The sequence below is a fragment of the Buceros rhinoceros genome, unplaced genomic scaffold (genome assembly GCF_000710305.1).
Source record: "Buceros rhinoceros silvestris isolate BGI_N320 unplaced genomic scaffold, ASM71030v1 scaffold17409, whole genome shotgun sequence".
Taxonomy (NCBI): Eukaryota; Metazoa; Chordata; class Aves; order Bucerotiformes; family Bucerotidae; genus Buceros; species Buceros rhinoceros.
Window position 1 is genome coordinate 14,354 of NW_010429922.1, and position 24,763 is coordinate 39,116.

A 24,763-nucleotide genomic window follows, 5' to 3' on the forward strand; every position below is an offset into this window, starting at 1 on the left:
GATTTTGTCTTGGCTACGCAAAAACCTGTCCAGCTTCTCAGCCACTTAAGCCAACAGAAGGAAAGAGGCAAATGGTGTCACAGAAACATGTAATTTGGTTTTAGCAGGCACACATGGCACAATTTGCAATGTCCAAGGAGGTTCTCAACAAAGTGAAGGGAGCAGACTATGACAAATTCAGGGGTAAAAATTTAAACTGTGAGTGCAATGGATGTTGCAAATCCAGTGACTTTTAAGCAGTGAATTTCAGGAGTACAACTCAAAAATATAGGCCATACATTTCTCTGTTTTTTAATGTCCTGTAAAAACCAAGTTCTTAGTTATTTCACACAATAAATCATTCAATAAAATCACATATTTTTCAGTACTGTGAATTATCTCAGGGAAATCATGGTTGGCTTTTTGTCCCAGAATATGTATTTTAGACTATTACAATAAGCATTTAAATTGTGACAAAGCGAATGAATTGGCACTCAAATTATGAAAGAAGTTCATACACTATAAGCAAGTAAATACACTGTAAGATATGATATTGTACTGTTCTAAGCATCTTTTCAGGTACTTCCGCATATATGAGTAACCCCAGAAAAGCCCAACAGCAGATGCAACTTTATAACCAATTATGGTCTTCCAGGCCTTGAATAATCCTAGACTGAAAACTAAATCAATCAATGTAAAACTAGGTTCACTTGATCAATTCAGGAGTCAGTCTTATAGCCCAAATGATGACCAAGTGATTATAGAAAATAGCATTTTTCCGCAATATATATATAGATTACCCGCTACAGGAAAATTATCAAGTCTTCTCAAAAGAACCGTATGTTTTAACGTGAAAAATTGCATTTTAGGATTATGAGGGAGAAATTTCTGCAGTTTCTGCCCACATTATACAGTACCTTATTAATAGCTCTTTTGTTCATCAATAGTAATGACAAAAGCTTAAAACAAAGCTAAAAATGATTAAATATGTATCAGTCACAGTGGTAATGAATTGCAGTAGCTTTATACAAGTGTGTTTGTATTCAAGATTCATAAAGTATCATACTATATGGGCATTATAAACATACATACATACGATCAGAATTTATTTCAAAATTTCATTGTAACTACTTGTATGGTCAATTATAATCAATCTCTTATTAAAATGCAGGAGAAGAGTATAGAATTTAGTTTAAACACATATGAATCAAAGCTGATCTTACTGAAGCCTTTATGAAAGTTGCAAGAAAGGTAGTGAGCACATTCACAGAAGTGCTAGATTACAAAATGGAAAAAAGAATGTGGCCTTAATCAAAATATGTAACCTTTAGACATGCTAAATTTAGCTCAAATAAAATCTGCAATAGGTTGCCTTGGAAAATGTTGCTATAGCTGCAGGGACACATTTCTGGCTATTGGTAGGGGAAAGGTAAGCTTTCAGATTGCAGTATGCATCAACAAGTTTATGTGGTGCAGATTTATGGAGCCTTAACCTGAGGAGACCAGAGTTCACATATTCATACCTTTGAGATGTAAAAAATACATTGTCTGGCCTGATTAATAATTAGGTTATTTTAAAATTATAGCCTAAAAGCCAGAAGTTTATTGACTGATGGTTAAATGGTTAAATTGCTTCAATGGAAACAAACCGCTGGGGAAAACAGCATTAAACAGTAAATTTGTAAATCTTCCCTTCAAATTGAAACAATTACAAGCGAACTTTCATCAATACTTAAACTGTATATTAATCTGGCACTTTTCATTCATTTCCCTTCACATCACTGAGAAAATTAATATTTTAGTATATTAGAAGTAATTTTAATTATGTGATTTAACTCTATGTAAAAGTAACAGAGTTTGCTTAATAGGTTCTGATCATTTGTCATTTACAAAAGCTCAAATCTTTGTTCTTGCATTTTACTTGTGGAAGTCAGGATTTGTACTCTGGGATGTAATGGCATTCCTTTTAACCAATGTGGAGCAAAATGGGATAGCATTCTTTCAAGCTGTTAATTTTTGTGGTGCTTTGTCAATACAGAGAATGAAACTAGTTATCTGAAAACATTTTTTTTGTTTGTGCATGTGCAATAATCACTAGGTTTATCTAACTCTCATTATTTAGGATTTTTTACTGTCACCGAGCCCTGGCATTTCAAACATCCTTTGAGAGATTCTTTACTTGAGTGCAGTTTTCATCCATGGGCACTCCCTGAAGTCCAGTACCAGCTGACAGTTTTAAAGAGTTTGTTTAAATGACTTCCCTAAGGCAGTTCAGTTACAAGATGATTTATTAACAAAGCCTGGAATAGCCTTTTGGCTATTCTGTAATCCAGTGCCACAAGAAGTATATGAAACTATATTAATCATCTTGAGAAATAATAATTTTTTAATTTAAAATTTTTTTTTTGTTTTTATTTAAATTATGTTTTTCAGGAAATGTGAAAGTAAATACTGTGCAAAGAATCAATAGAACCATTCAGAAAATTATTTTTGATAATCAGACTAAAAATTGTGTCTACTCAAACTTTAAAATATAGCAACAGCTAGATTACCTTTGCAAGAATTGCTTCTTTTGTTGATAAGAATTTCTTCTGTGTCATCAACCATTTCTTCTAAGTCCACATCTATGGTTTTCTCTGTTACAGATGGGTAATCAGCTGTTGCAGAGAACAGAGGCTTTTGCTCATCTTCAATGGAGGACACAAAAGATGATGACCCACTCTTTTTCTCCTCAAAGTGTTTCTTAATAGATTGATAGTATATGACGGTGTCCCTTGAGGGTTCAAGATCACTTTGAGCATTCTCTTTGAAATAATCTGTTAAACAGAAATAATTGTATACAGTAATATGCAGTTAATGAAATTGTGTTCTGGTTTATTTTGGTCTGAGGATGGAGATGATTATTATATCAGTTAGGAAGTTCACTGTCTATTAGAATAAATTACTTTAAAGCCTTTTTTGATTCCTATATCAGAGATCTCTATTTCTTTTGAAATCCTAGAAGAAATCTGCATTTATAGAATGAATTCATAGTCCCTAAACCATAATTCTACGCAAAAAGTTGCTCATAAAATAGCAAAGGTTTTATCCAACACAGCCCTCTGTTTACTCTGTGTTTTTTCCAGGTGAGGATGAGATTTGAGAAAGCCTTATATTTCAGTACTTTAAAAAATTAATTTATTATTATATTCCTTTTTCCAATTAGTCTTGACAGCCTAACCGTCATGGATGTCAGACTCAGTATCAGAACTACTCATTTAAGTTATGCCCACACAGCAGCATCTCTGCTGATTATTCTTTTCCCAGAAAAGGCAAATGTATTAACAAATAACTCAACCTCAAAATGTCTGGGCCCACCTAAACAGAGAGTATGTTTCTCCATGCTCATTACTGTCAAACCTATATTTAAGATTGATATGTTAGAGAAAAACCCTATTGGTACAAAAAGAAGGGAGATCCTTGTCTGTCTTTGTGGCATCATCTCAAAATAACTTTCCAAAGTAGCCCAAATTCCTTAGCCTTTAGGATTAACTGCAATTCTCTGAACATCCAATCTTTTGAATAAGACCGCAACGTGCTGTGATATATATGGCAGCATAGTACCAATCAAGTTAAGAATGAATCTTTCTTAATCACATTCAAGGTCTGTAGCAAGGAACAGCAGATTCAGTCCTCTGAAGCAGTGCCCAATAAAACTAGATTTAAAGCAGATGCCTTTAAAAAACCATTGTAAAAATTAAATAGGATTTAAACCCAAGAACAACCATTTCTGAAGATTAAGAACTCCTGTTCTCTTTTCAGCATAAACTTGAAGCCAATTTCCAATTCAATATTTGGTTTTACCTATTTTTAACTGAAATGTCAAGATTATTTCAGTTCTGCTATTTATTGAAAACACATTTTAGCAGGGTAGTCTCAACAACATATAAATACTGTAACTGGTTTGCGTTAACTTCCTGGGGAGACAGCATGATTTCCCATCTGCTTTGTGCTAATTACTAATCAACATAGCTCTGCAATGTCTGTAATCTTTACAGCCTACAGCAGTGGTTAGTATATTGTTTAGTTTATTCCCTTGGTTTCTCCTCTGTTTTCTGGTCACTGTAAGGAAATGAGACTGTGGCCTCTTTGAATCCTCTTTGTCTGCTGATACAGAGAATGTGGTATTTATCCAGAGCACTCTGCAGGAGTCCACATATCTGTGAGCAGTGAGGGCAGGTAATGTGAACCAAATAAAACCAATACCAAAGCAGGTAACGGTAACTTTACCTTCTACAGTCTCTAAGGGCCATTAAAACAGCCCTGGACTGAAGTGACTTTATTTGGCTTCTGTTAAGCAGGATTACTAGCCATAAGTGATACTGGTGATAGACACTCTGATACTGTGAAAGAATCAATAGCAGTGCAAATGGACTGGCAGTGTAAAGCTCTTGAGGGTGCTCGGGCTGGAGAGTCAAGTACCATGTTCTCTGCAATCCCATCTCCAAAATAGTACAAAACCAAAATGGAGCTTCATAAGAAAATTCTAATGTATATCTCTCTCCTTGCTTTTCTCATGGGAATGTATGGTGAAATGCATACAGTTACACTATGGTAAATTGCCTTAATTACTTACTGCTTGACTGACTTCAACCTGTGAAAAAGACCTAATGAAAGCTGGAAATTGCCATTTTTAGGGTAATTTTTTCTGTTCATGGGATTTTGTGCACTAACGGTAGCTGTAATGAGCACCCTGTGGAATACAAATCAATCAGTGAACTGATTTTAAGAGGAGGTCATTGAGACTCTGATGAAAAAAATTGTATAAAACCTGAAGTATAGCATTCCGTCTCATCTGTCATAATCACAGAATACTGAAATTCCTAGAAACAGGAAGCTATATTCTGATAACAGTTACACTGTTGTAAAACCAGGGTAATTCAATTGATATTCCTGGATTTAGTCTGTATCTATATCAGAACAACAGAACATTTTCTTTTCCAAATGCTGTCTAGGTATAAAGAAAGCAGAGATCTATTGGACGTAGGGTCCTGTCTGTTGAAATCAGGGAAAATTTGTTCATCAGCTGCTCTATTTAAAATTATGCATCTTTGGCTTTACTGCCGTTTTACCTGCTAGACATCTGGCTACATTCAGAGAGTCAAAAGCTGTTTTCCTTTTAAAAGACTCCTATTTAATGCTAAAGATTATTCTGTATGGAGAATAATCCTGTGATTCTCTGCACCTAAAGAGGAATTAAAATGGAAATCGTATTTTTTATTTGGCTCTTCAACACCTGATGATGGTGCATGCTCAAAAGTTTTGCAATGCCTCTGTAGTTCAGTGGAAATATGTTACAAATAATATCTAGGTAGTGCTTTATTCAGAGTGTGAATAATTAAAATTTCTCCTTCCTTTTGTAATGAAGTCCAGTCATTGGTTTGGAATGAATTTTCCAGAAAAGAAGAGTTTTCTACCTCTCTGTGTGTATGTATGGATAAGTTCTATCACACAGACTCTAAGGTGTGACTCTCAAAAGGTTTCTCTCCTCCTTTCTCTTCTGCTTCCAAAATAAATGTAATCATTTAAAAAATATCCCCCATCCTAGTGCTTCCTCCTTCTTTCTCCAGTAAGACAAGTTTCACTCTCTGATTCTGAGTGCTAGAAAATATTTTTGCTGAAGATGATTATTTTGTAACCTCCTGCTTTACCAAACATGTACAGATGTAATTTCCAGGCTTTATGGGACTCATTTTAGCCTGTTATGTGTTTTGGTTGGCTGCCTGGTTTACAGGCAAATGTCCTCTGACATTTGCTGTCTGGAAGTTCCAAAATCTTCATAGTAGTTATCAGACGGTTTGTGTCTTGCTTTTTGCACTTGCACTGGCAAAGGAAGGGAAGAAACGAGGTTGTCATGAGGGCAACGAAATACAGCTATGACACAGACTCACAAACACTGGCATAAAATCCAGCTTGGTGGGATGGTTACCAGAGAGCAAACAAACTGTGCTGTGGCCAGCCTGTAGTATTAAGATTGCATAGACAGTGGCAGTCTGCCTGATCTAGACATATTTTCTCTTGACATATTAGTCTGCCGCAAACAATATTGGTGAAACTGTCAGTAATGTATCACATGTGGAGCAGCATTGTATTTCTGTTTAGTATTGTAATACAGTTTAGTATTACTGTAATTTCACTAACTGGAAACTGTCATACTTCACCAGGCTAGGAGACTGATGTAGCCTAGTGTTTCAGAAGGTGGCAAACTTTTGCTCCCTTTTTCAGCCATCCAATAAGAAGTCCCATAATATGCCTAGATAAATTAAATTTTGTGCAGGAAATGAGGTGTATAACTTCCTCACTTCTGCAGAAAGCAGTTTATATCCCAAACCATGAACTGGATAATCCTTGTCATTAACACGATCTCCATAACCAGAAATCTATTCAGTGGACAAAACATCTTCCCTTTCCTTGAAAAAAACCCTACCTTATGCTACACCAAGTATGTCCCTCGGTAAGGAGAAATGCATGCTGTGACTTGGACGGAGGGATGGTTGATTGCTCAAAAGGTTTGCAGATGTTCAGATTTCTTGCAAGTATTTTGGTTCAGCTGTTATTAGCTCTTTCTTAGGAGTTACTCACAAATACTCCTGTGGTTGATCTGTCTTTCCTACATATGAACAAAGTATTTGCTAGTTATCATGACTATTTGATAGCTGTTCTTTAGCTTAAAAACAGTTACCTTATCAGGGAGCAGAAAAATGCCTTCTGTGCCCATCCATGCACCATGGCCAGCAAATATTTGGCATGAAAAGTCAATGATCAAGCATTTCATTTAGTATGCTAAATACAATACTACAAACAGAGCTGAAAATGTGCAAAATCTCAAAGATGTCAAAAAACCAAAAGCTGTTGATGCATAATTTGAACACTGATGTGCAAACCATGATGGTTTTCCACCCTAGAGTTGGGGAGCAGCATAAAATCAGTCAGGGGAAATGGTAATCCTGAAATCACTGCTTTTCACTTAGTGGTGTAAGAACAATATAATGAATATATAATATTTATGTAGTATCAAAAATTACTGGTACTGTGGAACAGGACCAATATATAATGAAGGGTGATTCCAGAGGAGTCTACTCAAGTTTTATGTAGGTTAAACTACTCTACAAAAGGCCAGTCAGGGACTTTAGGATTATTAAACTGCTAATTAAAATGCTCCTAAGTTTTTTCCTTGCTGTTTGTTTCATACTTAGTTGAATGTGACTGGTGTGGAGTAAATTGCTAAATATAACTGAGTGTCTTATGATAGACCAGTTAACAGAATAATATAAAAATGGAGGAAGTTGACTGCTGGTAAACATAAAAATGGAGAGCAACCCAGCATTTGGTCATTCGGTAGATAGCTGTTGCTATAGTAACATATCCCTTTTTGTCATATTTTTCATATATCTAAGATACATTGCCGTCATAATCATCTCAGGTCATGATGGTGGTGATTAGGGAAACCGAGAAGTGCTGCCTTCGTAAATGTTTTTGAGTGCCTGCTGAAAGCATAGCTTGCTGCAATGTCTGTTTATTACCAATACACTCGCGAGGACAAAATAGTACAGATAAAACAACAAATGTTTAAGGAAAGTTTAATCATGAATTCCTTATAACTAATAGCTCAAACTGATAAGAAAGTGTAAATTAGTATCTATAGAGGCTTTTTATGTTCCTTGGTGAAATAACAGTGATGATTATAGCACTGTTCAAGTTAACAGAATTTCTAATTATTAGTACCAGAAAAATTACCTGCTTTTTGGGTGGGTTTTAACACATGAAACCTGTACAGAAAAATCACAAATTTAGTGTGCATGAAAAAAGAAATGTAGTTTGAAAGCTGTGCAAAATGTCTATTGGATAGCCTGAGAAATTCAGATATATATTTTCCAAATGATCTCAGCTGGAAAAATAGAAATCGGTATGGTCAGGAGAAGTAGGTGGTCCTAAATCTCTGAAAACAAACTGTACTGTTAAAATCTGCATTGCACTTTGTATAGCAAGGGTCTCTGAATGGAAAATTATTTATATATCATATGTAACATAATTATAATGCTTTGAACAGTGAGAGAATTAACATAAACACTGCCTTTCACATACATGTTATTTGCTTTTGTTAAGCTAAATAATCACATATTATTCTGATGGTTAGTGCAACTAGAATTAATTTTTAAAAGTGGAAATCACATTGCAGCTTTCTAGTTATGATTAGTAGTAAACCACACAGTGCCTACTCAGTGATAAAGATATTCCTTCACATTTGAGGACCACAGGATTGTAAAATTTAGAGATAAAAACAAGAGCAATGTAATGATCCCTGAAGTCATCGCATATTCATTAATAATTTAACAGTGCTTAATTTAACAGTGACAGACTTTTATGATGAGGACTGGCTACATTACTACAATTTTTTCTTCTGTGAACACCTTATATAGTTATACCCTTCTACAGTAGAATATCCAGCAGAACATGGTGAAACAAAGAACAAGTTAAAATAGATTCTTTCCACCAGAGATTGTTTGGCTTAAAAATGATCTTTTGAAACCCAAATGGTTATACCAAGGCAGAGACAAGAGTTCTTAAAGGTGCACACACCTTCCTTGAGACATTTCTTAAACTGGTAGAAAGAATTTATGTAAAGTTCTACCAGGCACATGGATTTGTGTATCTGTAAGTCCTTGCTCAGCACCTTTTTACAGCAGATGTCTGCAGACCTGTCAGACTTCAAAATCTGAAACAATGCCAAGACTTACAATGAGGTGTAGAAATCCTTATATTCTTCAGCAGATGTTTGTTGTCCTCCTTCCTCGCTTCTACTCGTTATGTTTTCCTGCAAATTTTCCACTATCTTTAGGACTGCATAGTTACAAATGTATTGTCAGATACGTGTGTGGTATTTGATTAACACCAAGGAAAAATGATGTCTGTTTAGAGACTAATTCAGGAAGATTTCTGTTCCTAGGAAATCTAGATTATTGTTTGTATTTTAGGAAAGTTAAAACATTTTCTCCTCTCAGCAGTAAAAAGGTTTGAAGTTCTTATTTTTCTGTTTTTAATGATACAAGATTCATTTAATTCTAATCTCTTTCATCATTTGTTAGTCTTCACTAGGGAACCTAAAGATACAAACTAGTGAAATTCCATCATTATAACAAGTCATGGCAATTTTGTTGAAAGGTTCCAGAAGGTTGGATAGTGATAGTGGAGGAAATGGACTGTGCTGAAGAGAGCTGTTTGAATTACTGTTCTGTCTCAGTTCTGCATGTGAGAGTTTGGTAAATTAACGTGTGCTTTGTTCTGTCTCCTCTCTGAGCTTTGAAAGCTTGGATGATCCTTGAAATAGGGAATAGCAGAAGATACTGAAACCTCCCCCCACCATCCTGGACTAAAGACTGGGTAACTTTTCCATAAGCATCCATGTTCCCCCTTTTTTTTAAATGGACTAAGAAAGTAGCTACTTTTGAATAAATGAATTTGAGACACATTTTAAAAGCCAAGAATTTCAAATTTAAAGTGAGTATGTAATCCTTCATTTATTCTTTTGTGCTATTTTTAGTACAATAAGGTAAGTTAGGGAGGCAGTAACAAACTTACCTCTGAATTGTCTTTGCTCTGTCTGGCTTTGTATCAAACTTAATACTAATCAGATAATAATGGAAAGACAATTCTCGATTTATACTTCAGAAAATAATACTATATTTAAAAAAATCACTGACAAAGAGTTATAAACATGCACCTCAGAAAGGATTCAGGGCAAAGGCCAAAGCAGTTCTGCTATTGAGTTTAGAATTATCCCCTCTTTTACAAGGAATTCAGCTTTCACTGTGGTACTATTGTGACTTTTCAAAGGATGGCTATGGGTATGTGTGACTACATACAGCATTCCAATAAGATTTGGCCTCTGCAAATAGCCTCTCTTGGAGCAACTTTTGGAAACAACACTCTTGTCTGGAACCACGCCGGAGATGGCTTCTAGGCACTGTGGTAACAGTAATAACAATAATAGGAGCAGATGGAAAACTGCGGTGATGGCCTCTCTGATGACCATATCCTTTTTGTTAGGGGTTTCATGCTGAAGGTAGGATTTCAGGGACATGAGGTCTTGTTTCAGTTGTATGCTGCCTGCCAAGATCTTAGTAGTTTCCTGGTCATTTAATCACCTGACACTCTGGCTGAGTATTAAAAAGTCTTTTCTAATTAAGCCCAAGCAAAATTCATCAGCATAATACTGACAGGTTAGAAAAGTTATGTAAGAGCTTCAATTTTTGTCCAGATTCTTACCCTACTTTCTTGCTGGGGACACAGCACAGTGCTTGGCCAAGTCACCTATTCATAAAGTAAGCGTTTAAATAAATGAGCTGGGAGAAGGGGACAAGAACGGAAGAGGGCAGGGGCAGGGAGGTGTTTCCACATTCTCTCAGTACTGCTTCACCTCATACTTTTTGGCAGGAGAATCAGTTCCTGAAAGATTTCCTTTTATATTGCCAGCCACGGCCTCTGGACACCTTGTGTAATAAAGCTATGTTAATATGGTTTGACTTCTTAGCCTGCATAGTACCTACAAGCACTGCACGCTCAAGCTATACTAATTAAGATTCAGTTAGAAGTTTATTAGGTCTCTGGCTTCCCTGCTTTCTTTGAGAATAGCTCAGTAGATATTTTGGAAAAGTCTGGTCAAGAAGCATTGCTCTTCATACTAAAATGAAGACCTATATAAGTTTACTTAGTTAACAATATGCTACAAATGGAACACTGCAAAACGTGTTTTTATATCCCACTAGATTGTTACAGTCCACAAGGGTAAGTGCATGCAATAACTGTGAAAGAACTTTCTTTTGTGGCCTTTTAAAATCACATCTATGGAAATAAAAATTCCCTGTGATGAGTTTCCTGGGCCAGCTGACAAAAGTAGAAGATTAAGTAGCGCTGGCTACCTGAATCTCCAGTCACTAAATTAACAATACTACTCCACTGGAGTTCATATCATCCTCTCAGCTAGAATCTGTGGGATAATGTTCTTGCTTTTGGATCCCAGTTAAAAATCAAAAATAAGGATTTATTTCAGTGAGGTCATCATCACATTCCCTGTATGTCCCCACTGGTTTTTTTAGCCAGTATTTTAATTACCCTGGATATGCTGAAAAGATTTTATATGCCCTATCATAAGAACAAAGGGTGGCTGTGATTGGGCTGTATAACAAGTGCAGTTTTAGCCCAAAATCAGCTTTCCTCTTGGGAAGGATTTCATACGTGATTGCTTCTGGAGCTTCAAAAAAATTATGTGCGAGTGCCCAGAACAGGTCCAGAATTTTGACAGCCTTTAGCAAGGGTTACATGAGTTGAAGCTGAATGCAAAGAATATATTGTAATGAGAATAATTGGACACTGGAACAGTCCAAAGAAGGTTAAGATTTTAGAGCAAATATTAACAAAAACTTAGAGATACTAGCAAAAGTAATAATGCTTGAACTCCAGAAAAATCTTTTCAAAGCCTTAAGTTTTCAAGCTTTCAGTGAGCTTACTTACACTCTGCCTGCAACTTTTGCAATTTTCACCTGTATATTTAGATTCCATATTGATGTAATCAACTCTAGTGATGCCCCATTCAGCATGGCATTCTAGATTGGCCCTAAGAACCAGCAGAGCGAAAGAAATTTCTTACCCCTTTGTATTTCTCCTGAAATTAGCTAACTCACACAGAACTACTAGAGGAAAATGAGAAATGGACGAGAAAGGTCTGTATTTTGCACTGCTGAAAGAGACAACTGAATGTAGCTGGAGAAACTTATTGTCTCTCAATTTTCTTCAGGATACTAACTTGCCACTCTAGCTCAGAGCTCTGTTTGGAACTGCCACGTAGGAACGCTGCTTATTTTAAGCAGTCATGAAGAGAGTTTCTTGGCTGATTGTCAAGCATCTGTGGCAACTGGTTAAGGTTGCACCTGCAACTGTGCAAGAAATATCATCCATTATTCTGAAAAACCTGCAAGAATTTCTTTTGGATGAGAGCAAGAATAAGGCACTAGGTTGTGTGTGTGTTAATTTTTGCAGGGGACCCTCTTGTGGTATTGCAGTACCTTCTGGAAACCAGAGAACAAGCTGGTTCTTCCTCAAGTAGCCATGTACCCTTGAAAATCACATTATGACAGAGCCCTGATGTACTAGCCAAGATCAATTTCTATTGACACAAGTAAGAAAGGGTGGAAATACATATAGGTGGAGTGAGAAGGTCTTGCATCAAATAGAAGAAGTACACAGAGCGCTGTGTTGATTTTGTTTAACCCCCGATAAAACTTGTGCAGGAAGAGTTACCATGGCAACAAGATCCAAATCAGGCTAGCGTGAACTAAAGGCTGAGATAACACAATGCCATTTTTAGCACTCCAAAGAGGAGAAAATTGCTGATAATCACACTAAAGATGGAGACAATGCAATTTCAAGCTGCATGATATGCTAGTAGGTCAACAGCTGAAAGTAAAGAATGACAGTAATTTCATGAGCACCCCTCTCCCCCTTTACAAATCAATAAGAATTTAATGAGATGTAAGATATCCAAATATGAAGGTGAGAATGATGGGTGTCTCTATCTTGTTTAAAGTGTAGTTCTGAAATCAAAATATGATTGTTAAATGTCATCATACAACAAGTATTTTTGTAAGAATTTAGTAAGAATGCTGTGATCAGAAATATTATTTTGTAAGAATGCTGTAATCAGAAATGGATTTTCCAGCTGAATTCAAGAACTCTGTCTTTTCTACTCCAGTTTTTCTGAGGCACTCTACAGGATCATCCCCAAATATTTACCATTAGAAATGATAAATCTAACTATGCTAGATATGATGCCACTCTCTCCTATATATAAAGGGTTGAAATCAATAGAATATTACTTTACAAACCAGTGGTAACCTCTAGTGCTTGGCAACATTTTACATGATTTAGGATGGGCCACAGAAAAGTGAAGGTCTATGACTAGGTGGTGTCTGCTGTGGCTCTAGCGACATGGAAAGATTCTCAACGGTGAGCAGAGAGGGGCAGTAAACCAGTGGGCCAAAAGTACACTTAGTTTTTGGCAAAAGGTGCTTATGATTACATCTTCTCCTCAGATGGACTTCCATCTTCTGTCTAACTCAGACATCACCAGATACTATACAGTCATTAAGCTTGTAGCCAGTCTTGTCTGTTCTTCCCCAAGATTTTTTTAAAGACAAAACTGTGGGAAATCATTCTTTCAAAAGTAATACAAATAAATATCTCCAAGAAGATGTTCAGTGAAATCTACTGGGCAAGAACCATAAAAGCCTAGGGGTCTTGGTACCACATTGACACCTGAGGAGCCTATTTGTAATTCTGCAGCAGGCACAACATGAAAGATCACTTCCATCTTGTCTAGGTGGTAGCATATGTTTTCTCATAAGAAATGTGAAGGTTATTCAGGCAAAGCGCCTCTGTCAACAGATTCTTTGTGAAGAGCAGATTGAATATTTCATGGGGACATTCTCCTGACAGACTGGTTGTCAGTCTTGGCTTCCTGCCCTAAAGACACTTGTTTGATCAAACAGCAATGTCATTGGTCTGAGTAGCTGCACTCTGCATTAAAGTCTTCCTTCACTGAGCATTATACCTGCTATGTATGTTTAAAGTGTTCCCATTTATTATCAGCTACTCAGCATCTCAATAAATTGGTATTATGCTGCATATAGGATTGGGGTTTAACTGTGAAGTGTGAAAAACATGTGTACTAGAAACAGTAGTTTGTCAGACTAACCATTGGACCATGGAAGTGTAATGTTATTCAAGGAATTATGCTTTCCCAATGTAAAAATGAAAATTCTGCAAGTATCAGCTTATCTGTATTCATGACTGTTGCTATCTGACCACAGTTACAATCTCAGTTCCTGGTATTTAGCATTGCCAACTATTTCACTGAGTTTTCCTTCATTAGCATTACTTCCAAAAGCCTCTAAGATGAATGTAAGCACAGAAAATGTTACCTGAACTCTTGCCAGGACAACCATTTACACATTACTATATGATTTAAAATCTGACAATGGTGAATCTACTGAAAACAAAATATTTTCATTCCAGGGAGAAACACTACTTAGCATCAAGCTCAACAAAGCATTTTGTGGAGGAAATAAAATCAATGCTGATAGTAAACAATCCAATGACTATCTTCTCCAAACAGTTTAAAACATGGAGTATCAGAAAATAGATATTGCTTAAGAGGTAATAGACATATACATATTTTTGTATATCTCAAAGGCAATAAGGTAGCTTAGTGTTTGAACAATTCTGCACTGATAGGTGTGAAGTCATGAAAGAGTCAAACTGATATCTTCTGGTCATATATGATCATACAGGGTACAATGCACAGGGTATTTTGCTACTCAGCTGGATTCTCAAAAGCTGTTACAGTAGCAGCCAACAGGGGACCCAGCATTACCAAGTGAAATCCCAATGAGTAATGAAGCAGTGCTGTCTAATGTAAGAAATGAAGTTAATTACCTTTCTCTATTTCACTTTGAAAGGACAATTTCCGTCTTCGTAGTTTGCAGTTATCTCCGTCCGTATCATTAGTAGTTTGTGATCTTATTACAAGGTCAGACTTGATTAATGAAATATGAAACATAATGACAGATTAGTCCCATCTAGAGAGAGCAGGTTTTCAATAGGTGATTGATTGTTAATCATGTTCAAGCTTTAAGAAAGGGAATATTATACAAGTCAGTCTCATCAACCTCTCCATCCCCAGGTAATGGTATTGCTCAATGGTAATGTTAAAAAGTTCATGCAGATTGAGCAAAACCAACAATGTCACCACCTGATGGTGAATCAAAAGTATCCTGATAATGAATTTACATGGAAAGACATGTGTTCATGTGTTATCAGCTTCCTGCACTTGCACAGAGGTGGTTTAAGTAATCTTAGAGAAATTAATGAAAAAAAATGAACTAACATTTAACAGGCAATGTACACTATTGCGAGAAGTAATGTGGTAACTGATTGTAATTAGATTTAGATTTAACTACACAGTGAGGATTGTCAAGGTTACATTTTACAACAATAAATATAAAGCTGACAAACATCAGAGGCTTTACCCCTCATTATTTTATCTTTCTAGACCCTTCTTTCCTCTCCATTGGATTCAGTTCATTCAGATACTTATTTCCATAGCAGAATATAATGTTGTCTTTTTCTATTCATCTTATAGAAGATAGATGTGCTTTATTGCCATAATAAATACAAGATGCATTTAACTCTTCTATTTTTTTAAAACTGAGAAATTTACAAATAAGCAAATACAACACCAGTGATGTTCTTTGTGTACGTACCCATGGCATTGGCTTCAGCCTACTTCCCTTCCCTGTGCTACTGAGGTTTCCCGCAATCAAGTAAGCAGATTTGCATGTGGGAGAAGGGCAGAGGGAAAGAAGTGGGAAGTGTTTATATCTTTCTCTATTCCCTTCATTGTAAACCTGGTGAGTAAGGTGCTTCAGTGGTGGGTGGCCCACTGGTAGAATAACTGCAGGAAGAAAAAGGCACTTTTACATAAACAGGTGGACAGGAGCGTAAGTTGAGGCAGAAGCACCTATTATTCAGATACAAATCTGGGTCTGAGTGATGTTTTTGAATATCAGAATGTGCTCATCACTTGTTTTAGGGGGTGATTTTGTGGATTGCAATAAACAGTGGAAAGCAAGCGGAATTGCTAGAGAAAACTGTGGTTTGCAAGCTCAGAGGCATGGGCGAGCCTGTCCTCCCTTCCCTCTCTCTGTGAAGTCTGGTGATTTTTTCTAAGTGGCTGGTATGACAGTAAGAAATAACAACTGAAAAATTTCTAAGGTACATGAGTGGTGGGGACATGCTTTGTGTATTCTACACTACAATGCAGAAGATGGAATTTTGTTTGAATTTTCTCACATCTAAGGGAAAAAATAATGATAAAACATTGATGACAGTGTAATTGTGGGAAATAATTACTCAGACTACAATTGTTAATGTGAATTTATCCTCAAGGAATTTTTCAAATATGTGGACTTTCAGTTTTAACTTAAATTTATCACTAGACTGTAAATTAATTGTATTGTATTTCACATGTAATTAATAATGATGACCTTTCCAATAAACAGAAAAGGATGACTTTTAAAATAAAGAATAGCATTGCTCTTTTATTTTAGAATGATCTTTTTTTTTAAAAAAGGCCCAACATAAAAAGAAATGACATTGCTTGTCAGAAATTAGATTTGTTTTATTTTTTAGCTAAAGATCCACATGTGATTAGCAAAGATATCCCTATCATTTACAGCCCCAAATTTAGTGATATTTCTCAGAACACTTTGAGGCCAAATTGTTAGTTTCTTCTCACTGAACCTGTTTTCCCTCTAAAGTATGGTCAGACACCACAAAATGGCAGTATCTCAGAAATAAGGAAATGTATACTAGTAATTCCGTGGGCAGCAAAGTCCACATGTGGTGATCAGTGCTGGGTACTCGGCAACTCTCTAGGGAAATCTTTAGCCCTAGTAGCATGATCTGGGCAATAGCCTTTCCCCCCTCCCCTTCTAGCTAAACCTCCCCTTTCTTTCACAATGCAGACTGACCCTGGCAGTCTGAAACAAGGGAACAGTGGTAATGTTTCTACTTTCCTTAGCAAAAGCGGACACTTAAGAGGGTCACTGTGGGGAAAAAAGAGACCAAGAAATCCCTGTGGATCTGAAGACAGTGCAATTTGAAAAGTCCCTTGTATGCTTTTATTCTCCTAGGAGGTAGGGTGCAATACAAGATAAGAGAATTAACAAATCATGTTTGAAAGGCAATTAAACATTTTCTATTGTTAGACACAGAACAAATCTGGATAATCTGATTTATCTTTATTTTATGGCTGTAAAATTATATTTAGTGTCAAAAGTTCCCCTTGTGGTGACCCAGGCTATAGTCATCTTGAAAAACCATATTTTCCATGACTTTAATGAAACATCCAAAATCCCCTTGGCTGAAACTTTAATACTATTTAAATATAGCAGCAAATTCTGTTAAATTAACATCATCTGAATAATTCCATTGACTTCTGCTGAGTTTAACTGACTTCAGTATGAGCAATCAGGTGAGTATATTTTTTAAAAATAGGTTTTGGCCTCAGGCTTTTAGTTTTTAATTTTGCTAACCTTGTTTTTTTTACCTGCTATTTTCAAGTTTGTTACTGTGGGACAGAGATGGTCCAATATTAAGAAAAAAACCCCTCACTTATTGTACTTACCTTTGCAGTTTCGTCTCTCAGATTAAAAGTCAGTTCTAGATTGGTAAGGAAGAGATCAGAAAATTCAGGGTACATATCCAAAACTTCTAGTAGATCTTCTCGCTGGATCTTATGTAAGTCACAGTAAGTTAAAGCTCTCACATCTGCGTTTGATTTTCCAGGTTTTGCATAAAGATGTACCATCTCTCCAAAAATATCATTTTTCCCTGCAGAAAGAAAATTAGATGATTATTATTTTAAACATGAATAAGCCAATAAATTGAAAAATGTTTTTCTTTGTGATAATGGTGTAGAATACCTGATTTTACATTAAGAGATACAGTCAGATTACCATTGCACATATATTGTTGTAAATCAAAAGTAAAATCATTAAATTCAAGGAAATTACATAGGCATAAGTCTGGACTAAATGAAAGGAAAATCTAGTTTCCTCACAGTTTTTCTTTAGTTCCATCAAACCAGCACGACTAGAGCAAGTTCCTTTGTTTTTTCTTGAAAAAACATTATTTGCTGATTTAAATCATGTTATTATGATGACAAAGATGTTATTTCTGTTGTTCAGTAGAGTCCAGGACTTGTCTGAGCTGGAATCCCATTTTTTTTATTACATGAAGAAACAGACCATACTTGAAATATATTTTAGTAGAAAATGAGTAATTTTTAAATTTTTTCAGAGGGAATGCACAACTTCCAAGGTGCAGAAGTTATTTTGAAGAACAGCTGCCTCTGTTTTGATACTATCACAATTCTTTCCAGCAATGTTGCCACATTCACGGTACCTGTTGCTAAAATTGTAAACTCTAACTGCTCATTTCCCCAAATCTGCACCTAACCTTCATCAATGCAGAGAAACTGCAGCCATAGAGAAGTGAGAATAGCTCTAAACTAAAGGTTGCAGGACATAAATGCAAAATGGTGTTTGGGTGGGAACCAGGAAAACACTTGTGGAAAAGAATAGGGGTCATAGCAACTGAGAAACAGTAGACTGGTAAAAAAGAATACAGGGGTGGATTTTCCTCTCCGTTAAACATCGGTGGCTTTTATTCTAGGTTACTGGAAGTAGTTCTGGTTTCTCCATTTTCTAAAAAGGAAGCCAAAAACTGTGTGAGCAAGCAGCTAAAGGATGCAAAAAATAATTTAAGGGCTGTTTTTCAATGAGAATCTTAAAGAGCATAGTCTGTTTAGCTCATCAACAGGAAGATTAAGAGGTAACCTGATGATATTGCATATCCTTATAAAGAGAAAAAACTACTTAGTACTAAATGCCTCTAGAATATAATAAGAATGCATACTGCTAACCAATGGAAAAATTGAAGCAAGATAATTTTATACTGGAAATAAAGCACAGATTTTTAACAATAAACATGATTAACTATGGAAATAAATTGCCAAGAGAAGTGATCACTTTTTCACCTCCTTATGTCTTCAGATCAAAACTCGTTGCTTTGCTTTCATTAAACAGTGTTCATTAGACACAGTGGATAGCTAAAGGTATGAAATGTAATAGGAGTCAGTGATCTAACAGAGGTTAGCCAGTATATAATCCTTCTGGCCTAAATGCTGATGAATTCAGAGGTCATTATTTAAGGCATATAATAGCTTCCTTGCAATATGACTCTTGATGTGATCACAGTTTTTTTTTTTTTATCTTGTCTGCAAAGCTGAGAGAGGTGGTAGATTCTACAAGGTCCATAGCCATTGTATTTTGAAAGGATTTGGCAGAGGATTTCTGTTGTCAGGTCAGTACTGATCAGACCTTAGCAGCATCAGACAGTGCTGACAAAGGGAGGAAAACTGGGGGACAAACCCAACATTTCTCAGAAATTGATTTCTGTGATCAAGTTGCAATACTTGTTGAGGCTGGAAACTTCACTCGGGCTACCTCTGTTGGACTGAAGTGTTTTCAACCGCAGAGGACAAAGCATTGAGTGTTTATGTCGATTTCTGTGGATAGGTTTTCAAAAAGAGGAATTAATTAAAAATATTTGGCTAAGTATTGATAATCTTTCCTAGGATTCTATGTGATTTCATTGCAGAGTAATTTTCATTTGCATTGTCTTCTATTCTTTTTTATTAGATTCTTCAAGATACCACAGACTTGGTGAATGGAGCCAGCTATCAGCAGGCTCTTACCTCACGGATCACGCAACAGATGTGGGCCCCCAGAGCAGTTTCCTTTCAGCTACAGTTGTGCACACCTGCCTCTTTTTCTGTCTGGACCACCATTCCCTGGGAGAGCCGGGCTCCAAACTGCAGCCCCTGGTGTGAAGAGCTGTAAGCTGGAAGAGTTACAGGGGTATTGCTCTGCAAATACCTGTGTTTCTGCTGCGGTGTGAGAACATAGGGATCTCATGTGCATAACATGCAAAATTCGACCAGTCTGCGTCTTTGGTCCAGGAAGAGATTAATGAGTTCATAAACTTGTCAGTTTTTCTTGATTGCAAGTGCTATAGAAATTTACATGGTTTTGAGGTCAGAGATTAAATCCGCAATGCACCACACTTCATAACCAGGGGAAGACACACAGGTAAGTAAAGGCCCCACAGTGTTATACTTGCATGCTCTCTACTTTGCTTGTGCCTAAAGCTGGCCCAGCTGATGAGGTGCAACAGCATGCGATGACGAATTATCTTGATAACACCATCTAAACCTATGGAAGGTTGCTGCAGGCACACCTTTGTACTTCTGCTCACATATCCACCCTGCAAAGTACTAGCAGAATAATCAGTCACAAGTAGGTTAATAGCAACCTACTGCTACCAGTTCACATTTTGCATCATCTGCTTTTCTGGCTGTAAGTTCTTACAATGGATGATAAAGGAGAACATACGAATGTTGTTACAACTGTTGTAGGTTTCCATACAGCAAAATTGTCACTCACCTACTCTATTATTATTTGCATTCTTATTACCTGATATTAAAGGGGAGAAATGAATGAGTACTTTTATTTAGGTAGGGTTTTAGTTATTTTACTTTTAAAATTGCCGTAGCTAATGAATTCTTATTGGTCTGCAGTCTGCAGGTGACCTGCCAGCTGGATTGAACATTGCTCTGAGCCATCTTCACTGGGAGAGAAAACAATAACTCCCCATACTATACAAAGAAGAATGTGTTAAGAAATACAGGGGAAACACTGGTGTTATTGCACTTATGTATCAATCTAGATAAAATTCTCTTCCTTTTCTATATGCGCAGTGGGCAGAAGCAGACATTTCTGAAAAATTCTGACATTTTGAATGCCTGAAGTAGATACATGTTTTTGTCCACTTAGTATATAGGGGGTTTGTGTCTCAGTACTCTCATACGCTGTTCAAGAAAAGGGTATCCTTGACTTTGGTTCTTGCGGCATAATCAGAACTGGAGTAATTCAATATCTGCTTGCCTCAACTTGCAGTTTACCACTTATCTAGGGATAAATCTGACGCACTCTTGCTCTTATACTTTAGATATCCAGGGACGCAGGCTCTTTGGTGCATATGAAGTGTTGTGATAATGCAGACTTTGCTCCTTAAAGGAATTATTTCTCTGCTTTTTTTAAAATAACAGTGAGTAAAACATTTAGAGATTTTCTTCCCTAGGAACAACAATGAATACTTCTTTTCAACCCCCTGGCTCTTTTAACATATTTTGTACTAATCTACTTACCAAGAATTGCTACAACAATGTCACTCTTAAGGATTTCAATAGAGCCTCTTGACACAAAGTAAAGAGCGGTGAGAACATCTCCACAGTGCACTAGAGTGTCTCCAGGTGGTGCATGTGTTGTCTTAAATTTCATAGCCAAAGCTCGAAGACAGCCTTTACTGGCCCCACGGAAAGCTTTGCAATTCTGAAGCAAATTTTGGTTGAGGTGTAGACAAATGTCAGCTTGTAAGCATTCTGGAAACCCCTTCAGGACCTGCAAAGACAAGCATAAGGATTTCATGTGAATGTAATGAAAGTTGCTTTGTATAATTTTTATGTTTTCTTTCTGGACCGAAAGAGTGACATACAAATAGAGGTGGCCCTAGGAGCTGTCAGAGAATTACAATTCAACAAGTACATAGTGTAACTGATATTGCAAAGCTTATAAAATGTGAATTCTAATGTACCTACTTATGTATGTTGTGGTTACAAAATTCGTTATTAAGATTTCTTTCACTGCAAGAAATGGTATCAAGGTATATGAATGAATATACTGCAGTAAAATAACAAGACAGTTAAAGGGAGAGTCTTGACTGAATTTCACCTATTTGGGTTAATATGTCATTTAATATGAGAGGTTATTGCTTAAATAACCATGACATCTGTAAAATGAGATTTCTGAACAAGATCAGATATTTTTCAGACAGAGGGCATTTTAATGGGATTTTCATGTTAAATATATGTAAGTGTAGAACTTAGATTTTTTATTAGAAAAAAGCAACATGTGCCTCTGAAACGACGATGTTTTGCAGATCTCCATAGGTGGATGATTAGTTCAGCAAACCACAGGGCTAGTTGATGCTCCTTGCTCATCTCTTACTCAGAACAATGGGAGTTTGCCTGAAGTAGTGCCACAGGATTCGTCTTGTGTACTACGGTAACATGTTCATTTTGTTTAGAAGAAAAAAGTGAGCTGCTTACAACATGGCCATTATATGGGAGCTTTTCTAAATTGTCTATGATCATATTACCTCTTGATTTTGTTTTAGAATCAATAAACATTTCTGCTACTGAGTTCTATGGGAGTACTGCCCCTTTGTGACTCTGTCCCCTGTGCTAAGGAATGGACCTGACGCATTATTATGCACCATCCTTTCCATTAAATCCTGTTAGCTGCTCTCAGTGATGTTAAGGGGTCATATATTTTCCCCGGGACCAGCTACTTCTGTTGTATATACCTAAGAATAAATCATGAACTGATTCCAGTCTTAGGAATATGTGAGCAGGATGTGTTTTTTGTATTAGAGAAGTCTAGAAATTAATTCCTGTTTATTCCTGCACAGAAAAAAAAAATTGCACAAAATGCATTCACCTGTTGCTATATTAATATTAATTCTTACTTCAGCATAATAAAGGTCTGTGCACTCACTCATTGCATAAAGATATTCACAACTCATACCCCTTGTTAATGGAGAAGATGAACATATTTCTGATATGAGGCTTCTGTCCACACAAGCCAAGCTATGATTTATAAATGAGGTATTATTACCTTTGACTGAACTGAAATGTTTCTATGGTTGCTAATGGAAATCAATATTGTGAAATAACAAACAGAATGTTTTAACACACACATATACAAAAATTTTGTGAGCAATAAGGCATCACCACGTGAAATTTATACATCCTCAGAAAAAGCCAGCATTCAACAACAATAAGCAAAAGAAAATATGATAAATGAAAAGCTTATGTGGTGCCACTCCATTTTCAGTATCACTTCACTAGAAATAGCCTAGTAAGCAATTACTCTTTTTATATTAATGCAATTAGATTAAAATAAAAATATTGTGGGTTGTAGCAACTTATTTACTGAATGATACTGAGAAACTGATAACCAAATACATCCGGTCAATGGCACAGGTGGAAAAAAATTGTAGGTGTTTATTTTGAAATTATTCTCTCGTCACGCGAGTAAAAAAGACCTGTTTTGAATTAATTCTTTTGATATACATGAATCTGAATATAATTTAGAAGAGCTCCAGTTTTTGTAGGATGCAAAAAAGGAAATTTATTTTCAATTCAGAGATGCTTACAAGAAAAGGTATTTGAATTGTTAAAAAGTCAGGAGCAGAGCCTTAGGATAAACTGTATTCATTTTTCACATCAACTTCTGTTTATTTCATTTATCAAGGGATTGCACTTTACCATTAAGTAAAAACCATGCAGACCATGCTTGTTGGTTTATATTTCTGAAGATACTTTGGGTATTTCTTCAAAGAAACAATTATTTTGATAATTAATTTATACTTGACATGAAACTAACATGCCAACATGCCAACAACATAAAACAATACTAGCCTCTGTCCAAGTATCTGTGATTAAAAAGTCCCTGCCCCATGGAGCTTACACTCTAAAATAGTTGATATACATCAGAGAGAAAGAACATTTACTCTTTAATACCGCAGTTGTTAAATGTCTAGAAGGAAGACAGGTGCCCAAGTAACATTGATTTCCAATGGACTTTTAGAGGTTACTCCACTAATTCAAGTTCAGAAATGCAAGAAAAAAGCTGATTTGAAGATAAATTTGTTAAAGCATTGCTATATATATACTACATCTGCAAAAGGAGCTTACCATATTGCACACATTCTATGCAGTGAGGTATTTAATCCAAGTCCAGTAGCTGACATTGTACAGAAATTGATGTTTCCAAACTAAGTTTTATGCTGTGCAGTACATACAATATCTTGCCAACCCAAGCATCCATGTACATTCCTAATATTCAAATTTTCATTACTTTGAGAAAATATTTCTTATTCATCACTTTATAGCTTGTCTTAATAAGGAAGTATCTGATTCTCACAGATATCTTTGTGTAGAGCAAGAACAATTGCACTGCAATTTATGTTCTTACAATGTGGCAATCAACATTAATACATTATATGTACACATACCGATGACTCTAAATATTAGAGAAGCATTCACACAGTCTTCAAAATCATTAGATTAGATTAAAAACAACACAATTTTAAATATTGCATTTCCCTTCTTTTCATTTGTTGTGAGCTTTTGGATTTTTTAAATGCATTTAAGTCATACTCCAATGTGATAAGAGAAATTTAAAATACAGTTTTCTAAACAACTAAAAGCCATCATAACCTTAAAATTATATGAATGCAGTACTAGGTAATGCAAAAATATAGCCAGAATTACTCTTTAAATTGCATTATTCTCTATGACAAATGCAAAATTAATAAATCATTTGAATACAGATTTGGGTTTCAGCTGCTCCATTCTTTCCTGAAATTTTTATTTTTACACTCAATACCTCCTCAATATTGATTCCACTGGGCTCTAGTGAGAAAAATCTTGGATTCTCATGGATAGAATTGTGTTTAGAATCAGATCTCATGCATAATTCAAGGGACATGTATCTTCTCAAAAAGACATGTAACAAGGTATAAACTTAGCCTCAACACCCCTCCCCCCCGCCCCGAAACCCAGTACACCCCTCAGAAAAAAAGAAAAGGAAGAGCAGTTATGATGCTGTGACCATAGGTTCCAGTTGTCTCTCATTGATAGTTATCAAGTTCAAGTTTGGTTGACTCTTCTTGTCTGAAATAAAACTTATTCCATGTCAAATAACACTGTTTTATCCACTTGGCATGCTTAGAAATGAGAAAAGTGTCGTTCAGAGAGAAGTAAGTCAAACATTTTACGTGGAGTAAGTGCTTGAAGTTTAGTGAGGATAGTAGCGACATGTTTCGTACTGCCTTGAAGAATCTGGTCTTTTATAAGCGGACAGGGAGTCCAGCTTCATTAGCTTCTCCTTTTCAAGATGGTAAAAGGCTGTCAGTCAGTCATACATGTATCAAAACACCT

At 36.1% G+C, this 24,763-nt stretch overlaps 1 protein-coding gene across 1 annotated transcript in view; it reads right to left on the reverse strand.

The window, feature by feature from the left end:
• Positions 1–24,763, reverse strand: part of KCNH7 (potassium voltage-gated channel, subfamily H (eag-related), member 7) — a gene marked incomplete at its 5' end in the record, with an annotated part of 48,283 nt that overhangs the window by 7,527 nt on the left and 15,993 nt on the right. The window contains 4 exons of the mRNA XM_010142849.1: positions 2,532–2,795; positions 14,509–14,608; positions 17,261–17,466; positions 20,906–21,158. Of these exons, the coding sequence (XP_010141151.1) occupies positions 2,532–2,795; positions 14,509–14,608; positions 17,261–17,466; positions 20,906–21,158 (823 nt within the window). The remainder of the gene's footprint in view (positions 1–2,531; positions 2,796–14,508; positions 14,609–17,260; positions 17,467–20,905; positions 21,159–24,763) is intronic.